Here is a 23,449-nt window from a genome sequence, read left to right on the forward strand (position 1 = left end):
ATACAGAGGGTAAGATCATTTTAGAAAACGTTTGTAGTTAGATTCTACTTTCATCCAGCTGTTAATACGTTTCCTGCATTTTTCTTAAACAAAACAATATGCCACATTTACAAAAATACGTTTTAGGGCCAGTGAAACACTCGTGTCTTTGTCAGACCCCAGACTCAAACCGAGGGCGACTGATTCTGAAAACAGAAAGTGTGTCACTGGAGCATGCGGCTTGAAGGAGGGACAAAGTCAGGCGATCTGATTGACGTTCATGTTAACGAATCAAATTCCCTGCGGTAAATGACACAACTGCGCCCTCTGGTGGTCTTTCGCTTGTTTGTAGTTCAAATGCTTAGTTTTTGCAAGGAAAATACAATTTCTCTTACTCCGGCTTTCATAAGATATTCTAATCACATTTTAGTTCATTTTCTTCATTTTACATCTGTGACTGACAAAAATTCAACATTAATCTTTTCTTACATCATAGATGGTGATGAAGAAATTAGGGATAAATAACTATTGCCATTTATTAACTCAGACTTGATTACGAAATGTATTACATTTTTAAACTGTTATCTTATAAATGTTGTGGGAACTAAATTATAACATTCATTTGTAATTCAAAACATTTATTACAATTAAAAGAACATCAACATATCAACGTAATCTGGATTTCTGGTGGTCCGTGAATGCAGCACTCCTGGTAGTTTCTGCGCCCCTGCAGCAGCGGTCCAGTCAGCGCGGTCTGAAAACAGAATATAACGGGGACAATGCCCGTGGATCTGAGCAAGTGGTCCGGGCCTCTCGCCTTGCAGGAGGTGGAGGAAAAGCCTGCGAAGCCTTTGACTGTTAAATATGGCTCTCTGGAGATCGACGAGCTCGGCAAAGTTCTCACTCCAACGCAGGTTAGTGAGCTAAATGATGTTAAGCTAACAGGGAGTGGAGCTGGGTTATAAAACACAGTCTGAGGCCAGTTCCTACAAATAGTTTTTCTTTAAACATTATAAGACGTTTTTGCATCTATGTGTGCATTTGTTTGGTCACAATAAATTGGGTTACATAATACATTTCGCATGTGTAAAGATGAAAAAGGCTCAATAGCGCCCCCCCCCCCTTTTTTATTTATTAATGATTTACTCTAAAAGCGAAACAGTAGGAAAAGAAACAGGTAAAAAGTTGGCCATTGCCTTATAGTACAATTCTGCTCGATTCATATCTCGGCTTTCTCCCATTCACTTATATTCCTCCGGTAGAATTTCTACCGGGCCAATCAGAAAACAGAAGTAGGATTTGTGAAAGATGGCAGTTTTCAGCAAAAATTTGTGAGAAATTAGAGATTCTTGTTCTGTGCAAGTAAATAAAAAAAATGAAGTTATGGGAACTGTAACTTTACTGTAATTTCCATTACATACAGGTGCAGAATCGACCCACCTCTATTGAGTGGGACGGATGTGACCCCAGTAAACTGTACACTTTAGCCCTGACTGATCCAGACGCTCCCAGCAGGAAAGACCCCAAATTTAGGTGAGATTGAAAGGATTTTGGACCAAGTTTTTATCCTTTCTCTTTGACTCGGTGAGTCTTACAGTTGTCTACCAGCGTGAAGTCAAGAATTAACAAAATTTCTTGAATTGACTTTGTTTTTAACCTTTTTTGTTGCAGAGAGTGGCACCACTTTCTGGTGGTCAACATGAAGGGGAATGATGTGTCCTCTGGCTGTGTCATGTCTGACTATGTGGGCTCTGGTCCTCCCAAGGGCACAGGTAAGAAAGTAGATGAGAAATGACAAATTGTGGCACAAAAGTGATTGCTGCTTCACTAATTACCACAGTTAGTTAAAAAGGTGTTAAGAAAATATGTCTCTTCAGTATTAAATGTAAGGAAATCCCTCAACAATCTTGTGTTGTCTTGACTCCAATTTCCAGCACCAACGGAATAATTAGCCAGACTCTTTCCTCCGTATGCAACGTTTAAAAGCTGCTGGAATGTTTTCCCTCAGGTCTGCACAGGTACGTGTGGCTGGTGTATGAGCAGCCGGGCAGCCTGTCCTGCTCCGAGGCCGTCCTCACCAATCGTTCTGGAGACGGCCGTGGCAAATTCAAGCTGCAAACTTTTAGAAAGAAGTACAAGCTGGGAGCCCCTGTGGCGGGTACCTGCTACCAGGCAGAGTGGGACAGTTATGTGCCTAAACTTTACGAGCAGCTGGCTGGAAAATAAGCAAGCAAAGACTGCAAGCAAGTGTGTTTAGTAGCAGAAAAATCCCATGGTGTTCCTCCACTGGAAATGCTCTATTCATTTAAGAGAGAGAGCACAGTTTTGTGCCACTGTAAGATTTTTTTTTAAAATTGTTACAAGAATGACTCCTCCTCAAAATGAAGTCACCTGTTCTAACCTGCAATAAACCATTGAATCAGCATTTTCCATTTTTTCTTGACATTTAGCCAATTTCAAAACCTCTAGAAATACAGACAGTTATCCTCTGTAACTGTTTCTCAAATGTTTTAGAAATAGGTGTTTGAATGTTGAGTGTTAACAGATTTAAAAAAAAATTGTGGTTGCTGCAGCCATAAAATTATTTTATGGCTGCAGCAATAAACTACATATCAACATAAGACAAGATTATTAGTTGTGTCTTCAAATTGTCCTTAGCCTGCTCACTAAGCACATGATTTACCAAAGTGCAATACATTGGACTTGCAGCTAAAGTAAGGATCTGCTGGGTTTGATGAAATTTCTAGATAATTGTTCTTACTCTAGAGGTTCATGTGCTGAAGTTCACATTTCTGGGAAAAAATGATTGTTTTTAGTCATTTCTGTTTTACTTGAGCAAAGTTATACTTATTAGATGTGTATTACTAAGCTTGCATTTGACTTTATTTTAAAAAAAAACATTTTGAGGATCGCTAAGGGCAAGGTATTAAAAAATACCACATTTTCACACTTATCTGGAACAATAAGTTTCCCACTGTGCTTCAGGTTATCCTGGGAACTTTTAGAATCTTTTTCTCTGCACATATTGAGATGTTTCTGATTAGACAAAGATCAACCAGATCCAACAGATCCTGTTTGATTGCTGGTGGTTAGGAGCTAAAATTCCCAAGTATCAGTCTGAGAATCATGGTTCCGGAACAACAGAAAATTCGAGAATAGAAACTAATATTTTGCGAATTTATCCAACTTAAATGTATATAATTTGTAAATTATACAAAAAGCTTATTGATGTAACTCCAGGACAAAATGGTAAAAATAAATCTAACCCATTCAAAGACTGATGATGTGAATAATAATTTTTTACACCTTCAAATTGATGTGTGTTTTAATTTGAATTTTTTTTTTTAAAAAAGCTTTACTTTAAGGTTTTTCTAACTAAAGAAACACATTTTAATATTTTGTCTAAAATGTATTGCCATGGCCATTTGAAACTGGTTCCATCGTTAGAGGAATAACATTTACACTTCTTTACTTTGTGTGATGAGCACTTTATTTACAAATATAATTAAAAGCTCTGACAGATTCATGCTTTCTTTAGACCTGAAAAAAAAAATAAAGTGCATGCATTAATAAAGCATCATACTGGTCTGGTTTATAAGAAAATACACAACTTGAGAGTTGTGTAAAGCAAAAAGGAAAAGAAAAAGAAAAGAAACTTCCATTAATACATGACAGGACTTCAGATACTATCTGTAAAAGATGGGGCAGAAGAAAAAAAAAGAAAGCGTTTTTAAAAAATTCTTTTTGGATTTGTGTGACAGTTAAAATACAATATGAAAATAAGTAAAAGCTCTCCATAAATCCATCTATACACAAGATACAAGACAGCCCTGCCCTCCCATTGAAGCCCTTTGTACTAGCTGGGAGTATACAGGTCACATGTATTTCTCTGTATTTCACATTGGCTGCCAGTGCAGTAAAATCACTAGGACACGCACGGCGAGTACCATGATCCAGCCTACCTTCAGCAATCAAATTCACCTGAAGGAATAACATGTGATCTGTGCACCTGTTTGTACACCATGATAAGCGTCTTGAGTATCAAATTACTTAAAATTTGTCCTAAAAATGTCCTGATGAATAATTACCAAAAAGTGTTCAAAGAAGCAGCAAAGACGACGCGCTGCGGAAGGATCAGTCGTTTCTCATTTATCGATTTAAGAGATTTTTTTTTTTACCTTTTTTTTTGCACAGCTTTAGAGAAGAAAATCACTTTTGCATAAATGCATGTTTGTTTGGAGCGATTTTGCTCATTGAACTACCCTCATTTTTCTCTCCCTCCTTCTCTTGACTTCCACTTTTAGGTCACACCAAAAGTGTCATCATTGCACAAGGAACAAGAAACACTGACTATGTTATCATTATCATTACAAAAACGTGACAACTACGAGAATTTATCTTTTTCTGTCATCTTGTGACACCACAAGAGGCAAGGAGGGGGAGGAAGTTTCGGTGGGATTTGGGCGTCTAAAACCTGCCGTCGACTCCGTTTGACCGGCCATGAAACACACACTGGCTCATGTAATCTAGAGCTTTTTTTTTTTCCCCCATACGTCTGTGTTTTTGATGAGGATGTCAGCAGCAGAAAAAAACCCTGCACGTCAGGCCAGGTCAGGTAAAAGGAGAGGACGGTTGATCTGAGGCAGAAGGACGTCGAGGGCGGAACACGACAGCAACCTTTCACCCCCAACTCCTCATCTGTAGTCGTCCTTGGGAAAGTCTAAGGTGCCCAGGTTGCCAAAGCCCTGCCGCATGCTCTCCATGTCGAAGCCGTCGATCTCCCGCTCCTGGCGATCCAGCAGGTGCTTAATGCGGTCAGTTCGCTCCTTCTGAAGGGAACCCAGCTCCTCTTCGATCTGGAAGGTTATAAAGAGGAAGAAATCAAATTCAGGCTGTTGCTTTTAGTTGTTTGAGGGTTGCTTCGCTAAAAAGCTAAAACAGTTTCCATGAATTTTATAATCTGTATGATAGAACACCAAAACACAATGTAATGTAATAATTGTGAAGTAAAACTTATATGGTGAAATCTGAAAGGTGTGGCATGCTTTTGTGCTCAGTTGCAGTTACAGCTGGGGTGTGTCGGCCAGCTTTACACATTTAGATACTAAACGTTTTACTCAAACTCACTCGGACTAGATGGAGAAGATCTGACCTTCACCGCAAAAACAAAAATCTTACCAAGTATTTTTTGCATAATTTCTACTGCAAATATCTTAGTACACTTGAAAAAAGACAAAAGTAACTTAAAAAGTAACTTTGAGCAAGACTTAAGTTTGTTTTAGGTCAATAATTCTTCAGCATAGATAAAGTACTAGCAGATATGTCTTCTAAGACACTATTCCTGCTTCTAGTTAAAAAGAAAAATCTGCCCTTGGAACTAGTACTTTTAAGAATTACTGAGTTATTTTGTCTTAACTGAAGTGAATTAAAATATTTCCACTAGAAACTATACAAAAATTCTTGGGAAGATTTTGTGGCTTTGCAGTACTGAAATCTTGCCACAAATTCTCAATAGGATTTGACTGGGCCAATCTGACACATTTTGATTTGACTGGGCCAATCTGACACATTTTGAACTGATCTCATTTTATTTGGGGTGTCACATTAAAAGGGGCTGATTACAAATGCAGGCCACAGTTTTCAGAATGCATCCTTTCCGCTTTTCAGTAATGAACTTTATGTTGGTTTTTGACATTAGATCCCAATAAAGTGCACTGAATTTTGTGGTTGTGAATAAGTTTGGGGGTCTGAATACTTTTGCAGCGCACTGCGGGTCTTGATTTAGCATCGTAACATTTTTATTGCCGCTTTTTGCTGTTGCCTGTTTCCCAACTTACTGCAGCGCTCACTGCAGTCCTAAAATGCAGAGCCAATGCTGATCCAAAACATAAATAAAATGTGATTAAAATATGATGTAGAAACATTGTGTTGATTACACCACAGTGTTATGTAATCACTGTGGTGTCATGTCTACTGAATAGTATTCACCTGGAAAGAGGATGATGGTAAATACCTGCAGACCTTGCTCTAAAGTTGTAGAAATGTCATAGTGGAGTACACACATCTGCTCGACACACACATCCATCCACAGGTGCAGACAAACACACTGCCTGGTGCAATACGGCAATCTGACGAACTACTGAGCATGCACAGAGAACCTCAGACTCTGACCGTGAACCGAACCGGAGCACAATAGTGCTTCAAAAATTATGACATCATCTTCGTACCAGTTTGCAAATCTGGCTGTCACCAGCAGATGGCAACAAGCAACCGCAGGCGGCGCAGCCCGCGTTGAACCCAACAGAACTGGATGAGGGCGGCATTTCAAAGGTTCCTTCCTTTGTTGTCGGAGTGCTGTCTACGAGACTGCTGCGATGACGTAGGTCAGTTTGAAAGGACGAGTACTCTGCTGCCGTTTTATCTCATGTCACTGATTTACATGACAGTCACATTAAAGATGACCCATGTACCTGGGAGGATCTCATAACCGCTTTATGGGACAGATACTGATAAAAACGTCAAATCAGAACAAACATATAATAGCCTACAACTGTACTGGAGCAGCTGGAGTTTCTGTAAAATAAGGTGACAAAAGCAGTAAACACTGTTTGGCGTGACTTTAGGTATCCGAATTACACATTTTGAAAAAGTTGCAATTAAAAAAAAAAGTGATAAAATGACACAATGGGGTTGATTTGAGATTCTGCACAGCAGCTAGGACTGTAGGAGAGAATGGTTGTCTGCACCCAGCAGGAAGTCCTGCCACTGTCATCGCCACCTGCGGTGAAGGAAAGCTGTCTGTGTGAGAGTCTCTGCAAACATGCAAATATCTTTCTGGGTCACATTTTCAGGTTCACACCGGCTGCTGACGTGAATCCGGATGTTCACAGCTGTGAATTAAACAACGGCCTTGCAAAAGTTTTCATATCCCTTTAGTTTTTTTTTTCCCCCAACATTTATTACAACACCAAACATAGTGCGTAATTGTGAAACAAAAGCGATAGTTTTCAAAATGGATGGGAAATTTAAAAGTGTGGCATGCATGTGAATGCAGCCACTAACAGATTTTCTCCTTGTATATTATTTCAAGCCTTATTTGTCTTTCCAACAACTATTATCGTAAAATTACTCACCTGTGGACTCTATTTCTTAATTTGGTGACTTCCAAAGAAAAACAAGATTAAACATGCAACCCTTTTTTAATTAGCAAATTAATAAGTAAATGAACAGATAAAAAGATTGAACACCATCTTTCAACTTCAAATTTATGCTATACTTTGTTTCTTTTACATATAGTACAGCGACGCTTTTGGTTGAAATTCACAGTCGAAGAGACTTTCCTCAGATGCAATCTCCTTCAACTGACTGACTAAATAATTAAACTATTCATTTACATGTAAACATAACTTCTTAACTACAGAAGTTAAGTTTGCACTTAAGGCCTTCTAATAAAGCGCACCTCTGCACATACACACCACAAAACAAGTTTGTGCAATCACAACAAATAGTCTCCACTCGCAAGGAGCCTTATGGGCTCCCTGTCGACAAACTGTGACTCTCAAAACCCAATGGACATCGAGAAATGGGAGGTGCAGCTGCAGTTTCAGCAGCATCTGTTTTATAAATCCAGTCAAATAGCATTTTTCCTTTGAGATCTTGTGTTTAGTCTTACATAATGAGTAAGCAGTAAGTATTTCCATCTTGCAGATTTAATTTGCTTAATTTAATGTGACCACAAATAAATACGTTGAACGTTAAAATCTTGTCTCAAGTAAAGAGGCTTTAAGTGACTAAAGTATTTCCTGTAGCACACCTTTTGTTCCAAGTGCGCCCGGCGCAGCGACACCTTCTGCTCGAGCTTCTGCTGCTCGCGCTCGTGCTGCGCTTCGGTCTGCATCTTGATCTTGCTCTGGTAGGCATTGAGCAGCTCCATCTCCTGCTGCAGCTGCTGCCTCAGGGCCTGGCACTCGGCTTCCTGGGCTTCGTCCAGACGCAGCTGACAGGGCCGACCGTGGACCACAAGGAGAGAGAGGGACAAAGGGACAGAAAGAGGCGGAGAAACGGGATGAAGAAACCGAGAGAGGGATGAAAGAGGGATGACAGGGAAAGTAAGGACATAATACGGGCAGAGAGGGGAGAAAATAAATAAGGTGCCAACCAAATATTTCCTCCATCGCTTAAAGAACCAAGAGCTTTTAGAAATCTTTAGCCTTACCGCCTGCGAGGCCATCATCTCGTTGATGCTCTGCTCGTACTGCTCCGCCAGGATGGCCAGCTTGCGAGTCTGCTCATCCTTCAGGGCCTTGAGCACCGTCTTGTGCTCCGCCTTGGGCGTAACCTCCATCTGGTGGTGGCGCAGGGCCTTGTACTGCTTGGTCTGGACCTTACATGTGTCCTGGAACTGCTTCTTGATCTGAAGTTCCAACACCTGGTGGACGGTTCAGAGTCAGGCAGAGAAACAAACACTGAAAGTAGAATGATAGTCTATCAGGGTTGGTACGGGCGTTTGGAATCCTTGAAAATGCTTGAATTTTAAATAGGTGTTTTCAAAGTTTGAAAAGTGCTTGAGTTTGGTATGAAGTACTTGAAATGCAAATTGCACAGTTTAGTGATAAAGTGCAACCTAACGTTTGATTCAAGGCCCTTTGCAAAATGTTATTGAAACCAGATATTTTCATGCAACTTGAAACACTGACATTTTTTCTCTGTCTGAAGTTGAATCAGAATAAACCTTTTTTGTTAAATTGGTGTTTTGTTCTCAGACTAGTCAGGGTGTGTGTGAGAGAGATATTTCATAACATTTTGTTATATTTTTGTTTAACCTTGTCCCTGATGTAGAATGTAAAATACTATCACAAAACATTATTACTGACAGTAATGAATTACATTATATAATAGTGAATTGAAACTGTTTTCATCTCCGGTGTGGTGCTGGAAAAGTTTGAAAACTTACCTTGAAAATGCTAGAAAAGTGTTTGAATTTTAATGTGGGAAAAGTGTGTGAATCCTGTCTTTAGGTTTATCCATTACACACTGAACTGCGAGAAACACTGTTGCTCTCTAAATCAAACGAAAATATAACAAACTTCTAAAGTGTTCTTGCACCATTTGCCCATCTTAATTCATTACATTTAAGTTGCATCACTGCCTATTCAGAAATGAAGGAGAGGAAAAAAGGATGTTGCTTCTAGCTTGCGCCATCTTGGAGGTGAAACCCAGTGCCCTTTAATCCCCGTTCTCCACCAGACAATATCCAGAACACTGATGACTGCAAACACGTTTTCCCCTGTGATGACTCACTTTGAGGTTCTTGGGCTGCTGCCGGAGCTCCAACACATGTTTGCGGTGGAGCTCTCGCTCCCGTCTGTTGTTGTACTCAATCTGGTTCTCCAGCTCCGTCTGGTGCTGCAGGCGGATCAGGTCCATCCGCAGCTTCTGCAGCGTCTTCAGCTGCCGCTGCTCCAGTTCCTGGGTGGACTCATCGTGGCGGATCAGCATGGCGTGCTCCATCTCCTTTTGAGTCTTCTTCTTGTTTAACTCCTGTTTAATTATTTTCTAACAGTTAGTTGCAGCCATATAGAAATGACCTCAAAAGCAAAAAAAAATATGTGGGATGGTGGATGGTTCAGAGTCAGGCAGAGAAACAGACACTATGAAATATATGTGAATAAGAGACCTGGAACTTTAAAATCCATAAATTGACCTCTGACAGACAGTTACATCCACATATGGTCCTTATTTAAATTTAAACTCTTTGTGAGTCTGTGTATTTTCCCACAGGGAGCTTTTGGCTGCTAAAACTCATCTCCGGATTTTAAGTGCCGGTCAGCTTTCTAGATTATGACATAGTTGGCAAGCTTTGCTCACTAATAACCTACTTATTAAACAATGAGTGTTTTCAGCAGAAACACACTGTTTTACGTTAAACCTTCACCAACCAATTTAGAAAACAACAACACAACTAATAATGAGGTCATGTGTGATGAATGTTTTAACAGATTTGCAGATATCTAGGAAGTACAGCTTCCACACCTCACGGATCTGTTCCTGCTCCACGTCGTGCCTTTTAACCATGACTTTGCGCTTGAAGGCGCGGCAGTTCCTTTCATAGAAAACCCGCTGCGATGACAGAAGATGGGCCTCCTCTTCGGCCTGGGAATGTTGCATGTTCTCTTTGTGCTTGGACAGACGTTCCTGCTTCTCCTTCTTGGGTGTACTGTGGTCCTCATTCATCTCCTGTGAAAAAGAGGAGAAACAGAGCGGCGACTGTTGACTGCGGCAAATCCGCTTTCTAATTTGGAGCTTAAAAGGATATGTGAAAAGCAAATGTAGTCTAAAGGAACTGGGCTTTACAAAAGAATGCTTTGAGTTCATATTAATATTCGTTAGTGGACTGCTTATTGCAAGCTCCAGCTAACTTTTTATTTTGGCAGAAAACACTTCATTTTTCTTATTTTTTGGGCTTTGAGGTAATCTACAACTCACACTAATGCACTTAACACTGAAGCCTGATCCCCTCTCTCTGGAGTGTCTAATTCTGTTGTAGCCCTCAGTTTGTTGAAAATATCTTCTCCTGCCAGCGATGCTTTCCTTTAACAGTGCTGACCTAATTTTGGTCACTTATCTCCTAACTGAAAACACAACGCGTCACACTCCCAGCCCATAGGAACAATTTCTGGACTTCATTTCGGGGTTGTGGAGGGATAAGAATTCTCCGGAGTAAATATGGATTTGTACTTCTCCCAGTTTGTGTGCATATAAATGTGTAGGTACATAGCAAGTAGGCCGAGTGACTCAACAAAACTTCCACTTCAGAGGTTTTGAATGTGCATGTTTGCGTGTAGGAGGGTTGACTCAACAGTAAACAGTAAATAGGATGGTGTGTCACACCGGAGAGAGGCGTACAACGGAGGAGAACAAGCAGAGCAAACCTCCTTAATCTTCTCCTTGCAGAGCTTATACTGCTTCTTCTGATTATCCAGAAAAGTGGTCAGCTCCTTCTTCTGCTGCGCCACGATCTGCTGCTGGAACTTCTTCTCATCTGCGAGTGCCGTCTTCATCTGGAAGGAAAATTAGGCGTTTAAATGTCTGTCTTAAATCAGTAGGTTGTAGATGTAGATCATTGCATACAAGAAAAAACAAATAAATTTTGACATAACATTGTATGTTATGTCAAAAAATAAAATTTGACATAAAATTCAGATATTTTACTCAAATATCTTAATTTTAAATCAACATAAAAAAAATGAAATGATTCTGTATGAATTTGGAAATGGAATGAAAAATAACCAATATGCTTCTATAAATAATAAACAAAAAGGTAAAAACTGTAAACAAATATCCTAAAGTTGGACTTCTTGTCTAATGTTGTCAATGTTTGGATAAAAACACAATTTAAAAAAAGTTTTTGTCCTAAAAGTCCCATTGCCAAGCACAGGCATGCTGCTTCTTGTGATAAACGACGTTGGGGTAGTTTGTGTGGCTTCCATGCCTGTTTATATGAACAGATTATACTATCTCTTTGCTGGTTGGTGTGACTACAGCTGTGTGCTAATCATAAAGATATGCAGCTTGTTTTTCATGGAGTAAAATACTGTGACCCAGTTCTGCTCCTGCACTTCATCATATGCGTCAATATGAGGCAGTAGTGAGATGAGTTCTTACAATTTTCCTCTAAAAGATGAAATGTTGGTACAAAGTACCAACAGTTTCTTTCAGTAGCTTTGGAACAATAATTAAAATTTTTAAAATATGTCTCTGTTGGTCACCTTTTCTCTGAAACAAATAAATAAGCATAACTAGGAGTGTGATAAGTGTGAATTAGTGTATTCCTGCCCACCTCCTTCTCAGTTTGCACTGCGTGGCGTTTGGCCAGCTTCTCCAGCTCGATGTAGGCATTGTTGGCCTGCGTCTCCACCTCTTTCTGCAGCTTGAGCCGGTGCTCGTCCATCTCGGCCTTCAGCTTGTTCTCCAGGGCGATCAGCTGCTTCTGGTGCTGCCGTCGCATTCGCTTGTAGCCTGACATCTGCTCCCGCAGTTCACTCTCCTGCTCATGCTCGTGGATCTGTTTGGTCACCTGTAGGCAAAGATGTTGGTGAATCTGAACTGTGATACATTTGGGGGGCTCTACAAAAAAAAAACACACACATCTTACCAAGTATTTCCAATGCAATAATATCAGTACACTTGACGCAAGACAAACTAAAATTCCAAGTCACTTTTCAGCAAGATATAGGTGCTTGTTTTAAGTAAATAATCCCTTAATATTGACAAAAAAAAGTACTAGGTTCACCGGTACATTATTTAATTTATAACACCGCATTTTCCCATGTCATAAATTTTAAAAATTGCCAGTGTAACCAGTACTAGTGGAACTAATACTAAAGTTTGTTTTGTCTTATTTTTAGTGTACTAAAATATTTACACTAGAAACTAATCAAATACTCGGTAAGATCTGACATCTGTAGTTTATTCCACATAAACAAAACAGGATAAAGCTATAAAAGTATTAAGACTCAAATTGACAAGAATATTTGATGAAAACTAAAGTTTTTAGCTACTGCCATTTGTGCTTAGTCAAATGAACAAAATAGAGACAAATTCACCAGTAGAGCTAAAAAAAACTGCTCTTTCACACAACTAATGCATAAACAAAATCTTACCAAGTATTTTTGTCTAGATTCTGATCTTATTTTAAGCGTAATGTCTTATTACGCTTAAAATATGACAAAACTTGCTTACAAGTACCGTTTTTGCAAAACATAGCAGCTTGTTTTAAGCCAATGATTCCTTAATGCTGATGAAAAAGTACTAGTTCCACCGGCACATTTTTTCACTTACGGAAAAAATGTCTTGATTTTAGTGAAATAATCTGCAAGTTAAACTAGTACTTTTTAAAAAAAATCAATTTTCTAGAATTATTCACTTAAAACAAGCTCCTTTATCTTGCAGGAAAGTTACTTGTATGTTAGTATTGTCGTAATTCAAGAAACTAAGAAAAAATACTTTTTGGTGTTTTTGCAGTGCATTCGCAGCACAACCTCAGAAGTGTTCAAATGTCCTAAACAGCTGCTACCAAATCTATTGTCCACTGTTTTTCACATACAACCATAAACATCCTTGATTTTCAAACCAAAACCTGTACATGACCCACAAACCTGAGGACAGAAAGGGTTCTCCGTATCTAGGTAGTATTCGCTCCGCATCTTCTCATAACTTCCACCCGAACTCTTCCGGCCAAACATGATGGCAATTTTAGCCAAGTGCACCAGCATCCAGGAACCTTGTGCGGCATCCTATGCCCGACACAACCTTGCCTGAGCTCCGATGCTACCCGGAGACCCCCCCCCCTCGCCCTTTCCCAACCTTTACAGGACGATGAAGCCCCCTCCCCTTCTTTGGTTCGTGCCCTGGGCATGCAGTGGCCAAAGCAGACGTGTGAACTGTGAATGAGGCAGACCGACTCCGTGGGCCAACAAGAGGACAGAGCGGCTTTTTAGTACGGCTAACGCTAAGCGGCGGACAGCAGGTGGGTCACATGAATACCTCATTTAGAAAGAGTGAGAGAAGTTAGAGGAGGGGGGTTCAGAAGAGAGCAGGCTGAGTGATGAGGGAGGGACGTTGTCAAGAAAAAAAGCAAACAGAGTAACTAAAACTGGAAAAGAAGAAAAGAACAAAACCATAAAAAGAAAAAAATATATACCTTAGTGGTATAATGAGCACAAACATGGTGAGAAAACAAAAGGGAAGGATTGGGGGAAAGGTGGACTCTGAGCTCGCCTCCTTAATCTGTGTTGAATCAATACCCCTACTGTAATAGAGCCACCCAAATCCTGGTCACTTGCTTCAATGCCACAAAGGGCCAAGTCACGGCATGTGGTGGCCTCTTTCACACAAGGCTGTGGGTCTAAAAAGAAGATCATACTCGGGGTTTGGGGCCAGCGGGCGGGAGTGATCAGTGGGAATCCAGGAGCTACACTTAGCTGATTCTGCAAAGCAAGGTGCTCTGGAACGTCGTTTTTAATGCTAACTGACTGACCAGTTTAAATGACAGAGGTTGTACTGCTATAAGCATTCTCTAAACAAGCATTCTCTAAACATTTTCAATTGAAGCAGAAATTAAGTTTGAGCTTTGTGTTTACTGGGTGTCAAATTTGCTACAACACAGATACTCTTTTTGGATCAACTCTGGCAGGAAAATATCCAAAGGTTACTTCAGATGCATAGTGACATATGGTGAAGTCATCTTGTTGAACAGAGGAAGCAAAAGGCCTCCACAGACCACAGCTTAGCGTCCAGTTTTCCTGCAGAAATCACTGATGTAAAAAGCTTGTAGTTTGTGTATTTGCATCTTCTGACACAGTACATTTGAAACAAACAAGTCTTTTAATTACTACTTTGGAGTCTTGCTTTTACACCTTAAACAGTTTCTTTCTAAAGTGGAAAGAAAAAGTATTTGGTTGTAACTATAGCATTTTAGATTTCTGACAAACAGAAATCTAAAAAGTATGGCATGTATATGTTTTCTGTAACTCGTGAGTCCAAACTTCTCACTGAAAAGTTTTCAGAACCAGCAACGAGAACTGTGAGGGTTTTGGGTTTTCTCTTACCAGCTCTGCACATTTAGAGACTGAACATTTCTCCATTTTCTTCTTCTTTTTTCTGAACAACAATTTTAAAATTCTGTCATAGATTCTTAATTGGGTTTCACATCTGGGCTTTGGTTAGGTGACTCTAACATGAAACTATTGCATCCATTGTTTATGGTTACATTCCCATTCCCCAGGCTTAAGTGTCTTGCAACCTTTAACAGGTTTTCTTCCAGGATTTTCACTCACCAATGGACTCTAAAAGTATTTACTACATGAGGAACATCTGAAAGCAATTAGTTTATTCACGGCTGGTGAGGGGCTATAAATGCATGACACACTTTTCAGATTTATTTTTTCACAGTTATGCACAACTTAGAATAAATATATTTTTTGTTACTGGAACATGACTGGAAAATGTGAAAAGGAATTATTTTATAAGGCCCTGGATTCTACAAGATTGCTGTAGTAAAGATTCATTTTCAGTCTATTGCTTCACGTTCCAGGTTTTAACAGTTGGCATGAGGACCTAGCAGGAATGATTGATGTTACTTCTTACTGTAATCAGCCAGAGGCAGCCAGGCTGTCAGGCTACAACCTGCATCTGAAGGTGAGGAGTGAAATATTTTACAACATTGGTGTTTTTTTAAATCATCTTCAATCTGTTCCCTCACTAAATCTATAATCAAACTCCTATCCTCCTTCTCTGTTTGCACTTTTGCCACTCTTCACTTTGCAATGATCTTTTTGCAGTTTCTTATTCTTCTCATTGTTATTGTCTTTCTTTAATTTTTCCTGAAACCAAACTCTACATTTAGTATCAAAATAACAGATTGGTGTTTGTTTCTCTGTCCTCCTTTGCTTATAATTCAATCAGTGATGCTCTTTTGTCTCACCTGCTTATCTCCCCTCCTCACCTCGATGACAATCTCCCATGTGCGTCTTCCCTGTGTTCAGCTGCTATGGACATGATACATTGTCATTTTACTCGCCCTTTCATTTATCAAACATCTGTCACTTTTGACAAATGGATTTAAAAAACGCTAATCTGCGCTTACATTTTTTGACTGTATATTATCACATTTCTTATGTTTTCACACATCTAGTTCCTTTTTGGCAATCTGTTTCCTACCATATGGACCCCTGATTAGACTCTCGCCGCTTCTCTTTGTCTACCTGCTCCCAGTCTCGGCGAGTTGAGGCCAATCCGAGGACGTCTGTGCTCGGCAGAAAAAGGATGATGTCATTTCTTTCAGCGCCGGCGGGCAGCACCGGCGCTGTAGCGCTACAACGGTGCTGAGCTTTACGGGATGCAGCCTAATTTCAAAACAGACTGCTTCAATCACACAGAGCGACACACTGGAGGTGTAAACACCAAAACTTTAATCCACCTCACCGCTGAACGGGCCAAAATATTTTAAACTGCTTTAGCAGATTTGGATAATTTGTGGGGTTTTTTTCAATTATACAAAAGCAGATTTTTTTTGTTTAATCTTGCATAAACATGTCTTTGTCTTTCTGACAATACAGGCATAGTATGCCAACTAAGGCTGAAACAATTAATTGGATTAATCATGATTAATTGATTACTGAAATAATATTTATCTAATTTAGTAACAGATTAATCGTTAACTGGACAATACAGACAAACAGGGCATTTGCTGTATATTCAGAGCAGTAATTATGCCAACACTATACAATATATATATTTTTTTCATTTAAGACGATAACACCTTTGTCTGTAAATGTGTTTCAGCCAAATCTCCTCCGGTGGCATAGTTTTAGCTTCGCTCAGTTCTGCTTTACTAAAGGAATACAAGAAAATGTTTATTTTCTTATTTTAAAAAAACATATATATATATATATATATATATATATATATTTGCATCTATGTGTTTCTATTGTATAAAAAAAGCATAGGTGGTTAAATAAAAAATGTGTAGAATGTGACATTTTTTTAACCAATTAGTCGTCTGAATAATCGATTATTAAATGTCAACACAAAGGGTCTTCCTTTAAACCGTATCAGTTCAATGTCTCAGTTTCAGGAAAAATCTTTTCCTTTTATTGCAGTTACTTTGGTCTCAGTTACCAAACTTTTAGGTGACTTCCTATCGATCCCAAAAGTATTGATGTCAAGTACAAAAAAAGGTGAAATGCAAAGATAACGGTGCTTGGCAAACAAAGCAATCAGTGCTTGGCCCAGGTCTGTTGTTGGCTTGTGGACTTTGGTCAAGGACAGTCTGAGGACAGCGAACACACGCCGCCTTATTTTTCCATCAGATGTTTGATTTAAAACCGGACAGCAGAATTAAAACCGGTGGGTCAGGGATGGGGGAGCGCACACACCGTCACACATTTTCACACAACTATTACTATCTAGTTACTAGAGCTGGTTTCCATGACAACAGACAGGGAGGGTGAAGGAGAGAGAGAATGAAAGAGGGACATAGAAAGAAAGAAAGATCACTCCCCGCTCCTCACACACTTTTATAACAGAATATTGAGTCACATCTGAGAATGATGCATTAACAAATGAAGGAGGGCAAGAAATGAGAAAAGTGGGGAGGGAGGTGATAATTTGAGGTGTTGCACAAGCGAAAAAAACAAAGCAAGCAGATAAAGAAAGACGCTAAACATGTGGAAGGAAAAAAGCACTCAAAGAAAAACCGATGGCTGAAAACGGAGTTACGACCCGATCCACTGCTTAAACATAAGATTGCTCAAGCATGTGTGGAGAAGTCACGCCCAGACGCAGCTGTTCGCCCCGCACATCCACAGGCAGGTCTTAACAGAGACAAACAAAAGAATGCCCCTCTGTGCCTTGCTATGCAGCTGCAGCATACGCGCAACACTCTGAAATTTTGTCTTGTGGCAGAAAAAAAAAAGTCCCATTTATGTTTTTGTTTTCAAAGTAACCCAGCTTTCAAGGTGAACCCTCTAGAAATGATTGATTCTTAAACCCTGAGGCAAACAGAAAACCTTTGTGGAATCTCAGAAAAGAAAAGATAGAAAACATCTAAAAGTGGAAAGATTTTTGGTTTCTTCTTACAAGTGAAGCAGACTTGATGGTGGCAAAGCCGGCTCTGTTTTTATAGTTGGAGGCCTGGCTGCTTTTGTCAGAGGAGGCATGCCTTGGCTCCGGCCGGTGATCTCTGTGGATCCCATCATCCCAGTTATACTGATGGTCCTGTGAAAAAGCACAAAAACAAAATGAGACAAATTGCTTTCATCAGCACGTACTGCACCCAGAACTCAAAAACAGCGCTACTGCAGTATCCTGCAACATTTTCTCCCTGTATTTTTGTCTAGGTGCAGACAGTAAGGAGAACCTCTCCTGAAAACACATAATCTCTACCTCCACAGCTGGAAACACGCAATATTTAATGACAACAAGTAAGATTTTCATATTTCTTGCATTTTGTTTTTATCAATCATTTTTATGTATAAATCTAAATAAAAATAAACATTTCAAATTGGTCGTTTCAAGCCCCAATTGCAGAAATCTCTCCCGTTGATTTTACACTGTGTCGATTCCTTTGCTTAATTTAAAACTGCAGCTGAAAACCTATTTGTACAGAGAGGATTTTTCTTCACTTTGATGCTGTTTGATATGCATTTCCAATGCGTTTTATGAAACATATTTGTGATTTTACTTGTAAAAAGGTGCTATACAAACTAAATTGTACTTACTTGTTTGTAACTTCTGTGCTCTTTAAGAGTTTTCTATTGTTTTGCATACAGCAGTTATGAAAATGTTTATTAATCATCAATATAATAGTCTATTAAACAACATTAAGAGTTCCACTATACATATTATCATGTGAATCCTCCCAAGAGCTTTATCTGTAAAAAAAAAACTATTTGGAATAAATAAAACCAAAGTAAAAGGTAAAAATCACCTTGATTAAGCATGGTAATAGAATTATATTTTAAAGTAAAAAGTATGCAGTTGGATAAATTCAAATGTGTGATGTAAACAGATTAAATCCCTGCTGATTTCAATCAAACAACTTCCAAATTTCAAAAGGAATTTTTGCCTAAGATAAGTTGAGTGAAGCCTTATGAAACACGGTGAAATATTAACACCCCCGCTTTTTAAACTCGGCCTGGGAACCATGGAACCGAGTCGTGTGAGGAGCGAAATCCATAAACATCTGAAAAACAATGTGTGTCACTTTCAAGTCTTCTCTGCTCGGCCCCCTGAACTTACAACAACACGCTGGCTGACTGCCTGTTAAGTGACAACCTTATTCATGTATCGTCTCACCACAAAAGAGAAACTGAAGGAGGAGAGTGACAGAAGTGACGGCCCTCTGCTTGGCGCTTTTTAAGAAACGGTGTGTATTCATTAAGAATGGCTGACATTGTGTTGACCTGTGTGAACTCTGGCAGTGTGCAAAAAGACGGCTGAATGGGGGTTAAAGCAGTGGATGTGCAGCTTACTGGAATGCACAGGCTTTGTTCTCTAAGTGTTAATGATGTCAGCGATGAAGTTGAAGAAATCGTAAACAGTGGCTGTGTGTTGATGGTTGCCATGGTTTCGGGGGGAGGGGGTTATGCATACTTGTGAAAAGATGTGAGAAACTAGAGGATGTAGAGCATCATTTCCTCTTTAATAAAAAAACTGCAAAGTTGTCATCTCAGAAAGGAAGTAATTTCATTACTAACATTTTTCATTTCAAACACTGATAAATGTGCTCTTTATTGCACTATATTATGAGAAACAAACTACCTGTGGTCAAGTCAATGTCCTGTCTTTGTGGTGACACACTGCCATCATGTCTTCAGTGATTTCGAGAATTTTTCTTTTCTAGTCCCAAACACTCACAGACATCCCCACATCAGCCTTGACCTTTACCTTTTTGGTGTGTGCAGAGGACTCCAGCGTGCTGCTGTAGTCCTGGGGGTGCATCATGGTCATGTCGGAGCAGCCGTCGTCCAGCACCTCCTGGATGCTGTTGACGCTGCTGCTCTGGCTACCGGTGCTGACAGAGGTGCTGGGGATGGAATGGTTGCTGCCCAGACTGTTCATCTTGCAGCTTGGTGCCTCGCTGTCCTGCTGGGACAACAAATGTTCAGGAACACATGCATGCACAAACAGACGTTGATGAGTGACATCGCTAAACCACGTTAATATCGACCCATTAAACTACTTTGTATGTTAAATAAATTACGTTTCACAGGTTTCTTTTCCTATTTTCTTATTCAGATTAGAAGTCTGTGAAGTATGCAAATCATAGACAAAGATAATAAACTTCTATAGTTGCTTTGCAATAACAGTGTTCTAATTCCATTTGATTCTTGTTTAAAACATAGACTAAGATATTTTCTGAATGCCTCAATCAGTACAATCAAAAGATTGGAGGAATCAAAAGGAATGTAAAAAGTAAAAATATTTTAGTTTGCAACTGTTTTATGCAAGTTATGAAACCCAACTACCTAAATGTTACTGATCTCTTTATCATCCACTTCTGAGCTTTTCTTTGTGTAGTTTCCACAAACAGATTTGCTAATTTAAGAGATTACAAACTCAACTGAATGATCCATGTAGCTCAGACTAAATACCGACACACACACAAAATGTTTTGTGACTAAAAGTAAAGTTATTTTTGTATAAATATTCTTTACTCTGTCAGTCACACTGCATCATTTCCTCAAATTTGATCCAGTTCTCCCCACCTCTTCCTCTTCTTGGCTTTCCCCCAGGGGCCCGTTGTGTTTCTCCTGATAGAGAATCTTTTTCATCTTGCGGTACTGCAAGTTGTCCAGCTCCCGCACTGCATCCTTGGTCCTCTGGATGAGGTCGATGAGAATGCGCGGCGAGCGTTCCCGGCGCACAAACTCATGCTACGCGAGGCAAACAAAAGTGGGAGAGCCGGAGTTAGTTGGTGAATTACTTGAACTGGACATCAACTTTGATCTTTAGATCTTCTTTCTTTAAATGTCTGAATAGTTTTGAATTGACTGGCCAACAAACTCGCCTGTCCATTTCTACATTTAGTTGATTTGTAGGTCAACTAAAAAAATACAAATCAGTTTATTGGAAAATATTTAGTGATATATATATATATTTTTATAAGCAATAATCTGAAACATCTATGTGAAGCTTTTCAAATGTTTCAGTATAAATGCTATATTTCTAATGTATTACTGTAAGATCAGTTACATACAGCAGCATAACCTTAAAACTTGTAGATGAACACTTTAAAAAACAAACAAAAAAAAACTAGTTTTACGGCTTTGGAAGAGCATGTCAAAGTGCATGTAAGATTATAACTTGCATCACTTTGTTCTCTAGTTCAATGAGAAGTACAAGTGTTTCTATCACTAGAGGGCGCCTGTGGGTTGCTTATCCTGGGAGTCTCAGCACCCCATATTCTCCACTAACCTCATTATATGAAATCCTAACAATATTTCCCTAAACATTGATTTTCATAAACACTCTTAAGCCTTTTTACTTCAACTAAACTCTAAAATAATTTTGCCTTGCAGGCAAGTTAATGACAACTGGTAAATTATGTCAAGTAAAACAGAAGTTGAATATCAAGCTTAGAAAGTCTTTGATTATAATTGTTTTTTTGTTTATTTTGTTTTTTGAAGAAATTACAACCCACGAGGTAAATAATTCTGAAACATTATGAGGTAGATAGTTTTGAATTTAGTTTAAAAATGGTGGGATATTTCTCACAACAGTTGTGCACGCTAATAAATACACAAGTTCTCAAAATATCTTTAGTTAATAAAAATTTATTTTCTTTAATGTTTACACTTTTTTAATGTAGTTCTCACAAATTTCATGTCACATTCACAAGCTGTCTATGTAAAAAACTAATCGAGGTGTAATGTGCTGCAGGCTGTGATGTTTTGCATGTATATTATTACGTGCATCTTCTGTGATTGATTGGTCTTAGTAGGTGGATGAATGACAAAGAGGATTTCAGGTTTTATTTTTCTGTAGCACTATTTTTAGCACGTCACATTACAGTAACCAAAAAACAAGAATAAAAAAGGGAAAGGATTTCTACCTCCAACACAACCTCCCACCACACCACACATTCACAGATTCACACACTGAGTCACTCTCATTCATAAAATATTGAAAGCTTTAATGGATGAATTGTATATATACGCTACCAAAAAAAGTAAAATTTTAGATCTATTTGTAGCCCTTCCTCTCCATGTGACAGATGCTGGTGTAATGGGTTAGCCAGGACACAAGGGAGTGACATCACACTCTGAAAATAGCGATGCGTGATTGTCCCGTTTTTTGATGGACCTGCAGTAGATCAAAATGTGTGTGGTTGGCCGACCCTTCCCCACCGAACAGTTAAGACTCGGAACGATTATCACCAAAGAGTTCATGTGAGAAAATGTGACAGCCCTCCTACAGCTCCTTCTCCAAATATAAAGGGGCTTGCTGTAAAGTGCCATCCTTAAAGATTTACCATGTTGAGCATCACATATTTATGAAGATAAAAGCATTCCAACTCTTTAGCTTTTGATGTATCGTACAGGCTGACCAGTAGTCATTTTAGTTAAAAATAAATTATTTTTTAGTAATGTGGATAAACCTTTAGTGCCAAAATGCAAGTCTTAACCCAGTGCTAATGGTAATAACTGTACAGTTTATCAGTTAATGCATTTTTCAACACAAAATGTTAAAATGTTTTACGTTGGACTTTGTTTCTTTTTTCCCTCTCTCTTTGATAAAGACAGGATTGCTATGCTAAGCTACATCAGGTATATACAGAAATATAAAACATGTGCAAAGAAATTATCTCAATTTTTAATGTATTTATTTGAACTATATTTTATGGAAAGGACTGGAAATACAACCTACAATATTGTATTTCCTTCTAACAAGAGCTAGTGAGTAATATTTTCTAATTTATATAATTAATATCACTTGTAATAAGGAACATAGGGAGAGAATGCAATTAATCTGAAGCCAGAACATGTAGACCTAAGAGGCATGAGACTTCTGACCTGATTTTTCCTTTTAAAGAGCTTGGAGGAGAATATGCCAACGCATGAATGTACTGTGAGAAGAACAGCTTGCACATTAATGTCTGAGAAGACAAAATATGTTATTAATAACTAAATAATACCTCACTCCTGTATGATTTTCACACTAAACCAAGCTCAAACAAAATCTATAAGATAATTCCTTAATGTTTTGATTTGCAATTAGGATTTAGTTAGGGATATAAGGAAGAGTAAAGTAGTGTCTAATAGGGCTTAAGGTTTTGACAACAGTTCACAGCTCCTGATGTGACTGCTACATAACCTCACACCATTCCTTCACCACCTGAAGCGGTGGAGGTGTCGTAAGTCTGGGTACGGCTCTATGCGGCTGAGCATGATCATCAAGAACATAAAGCTCTTAGCGGCCCAATAGGATTACCTGCTGGTCGCACAAACAAGATAAACTCTGCAACACGAAATCTCAACCAATCTTCATGATTTACCCAAAGATAGGCTCATTGTGCTTACACCAAATAAATAGAATAACCTGCAGATAAAGTGTATGCTTTATGAAATATTTCCTTTCATGGACAGTTTAGGTGTCTTTCTACACTCTTTTTCTTAGTCCATAATACTCAGGGCAACAAATCCACATTAAAACAATTAAACCAGATAAGAAAATTACAACATGCTTTGTTTTGGATAGAATTTAAAACTTTTGAATGGAAAATTATTATGCAGCAATCTGGAAATCAATGAGATGGCGCAAAATCTGCAACGAGGTGCTGAATGTATGAGCGTATTCCGTTATTAGTCATACTTTAGTCCTTTAAATGTTAAGTCTATAAACACATACACATGTATACAAGTAATTGTTTTCTTACGCGTACTGATGAATTCAGTTCAATTTATTT

At 38.8% G+C, this 23,449-nt stretch overlaps 2 protein-coding genes across 7 annotated transcripts in view; one reads left to right on the forward strand and one right to left on the reverse strand.

Moving 5' to 3' along the window:
• Positions 1–677: 677 nt before the first annotated feature.
• Positions 678–2,404, forward strand: pebp1 (phosphatidylethanolamine binding protein 1). Its single transcript, XM_008417870.3, has 4 exons — positions 678–893; positions 1,403–1,512; positions 1,651–1,751; positions 1,988–2,404. The coding sequence occupies exons 1-4, from the start codon at positions 759–761 to the stop codon at positions 2,203–2,205; spliced, it is 564 nt and encodes a 187-aa protein (XP_008416092.1). The 5' UTR covers positions 678–758; the 3' UTR covers positions 2,206–2,404.
• A 1,039-nt stretch (positions 2,405–3,443) lies between these two features.
• taok3a (TAO kinase 3a) overlaps positions 3,444–23,449 on the reverse strand; it is a 58,282-nt gene continuing 38,276 nt past the window's right edge. For 5 of the 6 annotated variants that reach the window (XM_008417865.3, XM_017306810.2, XM_008417867.3 and 2 more), the window contains 10 exons: positions 20,250–20,417; positions 19,429–19,626; positions 17,620–17,757; positions 11,819–12,055; positions 10,911–11,039; positions 10,012–10,215; positions 9,280–9,519; positions 8,195–8,407; positions 7,793–7,975; positions 3,444–4,835 (listed from right to left, as the gene is read on the reverse strand). In XM_008417865.3, coding sequence (XP_008416087.1) covers positions 4,674–4,835; positions 7,793–7,975; positions 8,195–8,407; positions 9,280–9,519; positions 10,012–10,215; positions 10,911–11,039; positions 11,819–12,055; positions 17,620–17,757; positions 19,429–19,626; positions 20,250–20,417 — 1,872 coding nt within the window. In that variant the 3' untranslated portion in view covers positions 3,444–4,673. Of the gene's footprint in view, positions 4,836–7,792; positions 7,976–8,194; positions 8,408–9,279; positions 9,520–10,011; positions 10,216–10,910; positions 11,040–11,818; positions 12,056–13,136; positions 13,326–17,619; positions 17,758–19,428; positions 19,627–20,249; positions 20,418–23,449 lie in introns of those variants that run through there. The other variant, XM_081610868.1, reaches the window with a different exon arrangement.

The sequence above is a fragment of the Poecilia reticulata genome, chromosome 9 (assembly GCF_904066995.2).
Source record: "Poecilia reticulata chromosome 9, P_reticulata-male-v2, whole genome shotgun sequence".
Taxonomy (NCBI): Eukaryota; Metazoa; Chordata; class Actinopteri; order Cyprinodontiformes; family Poeciliidae; genus Poecilia; species Poecilia reticulata.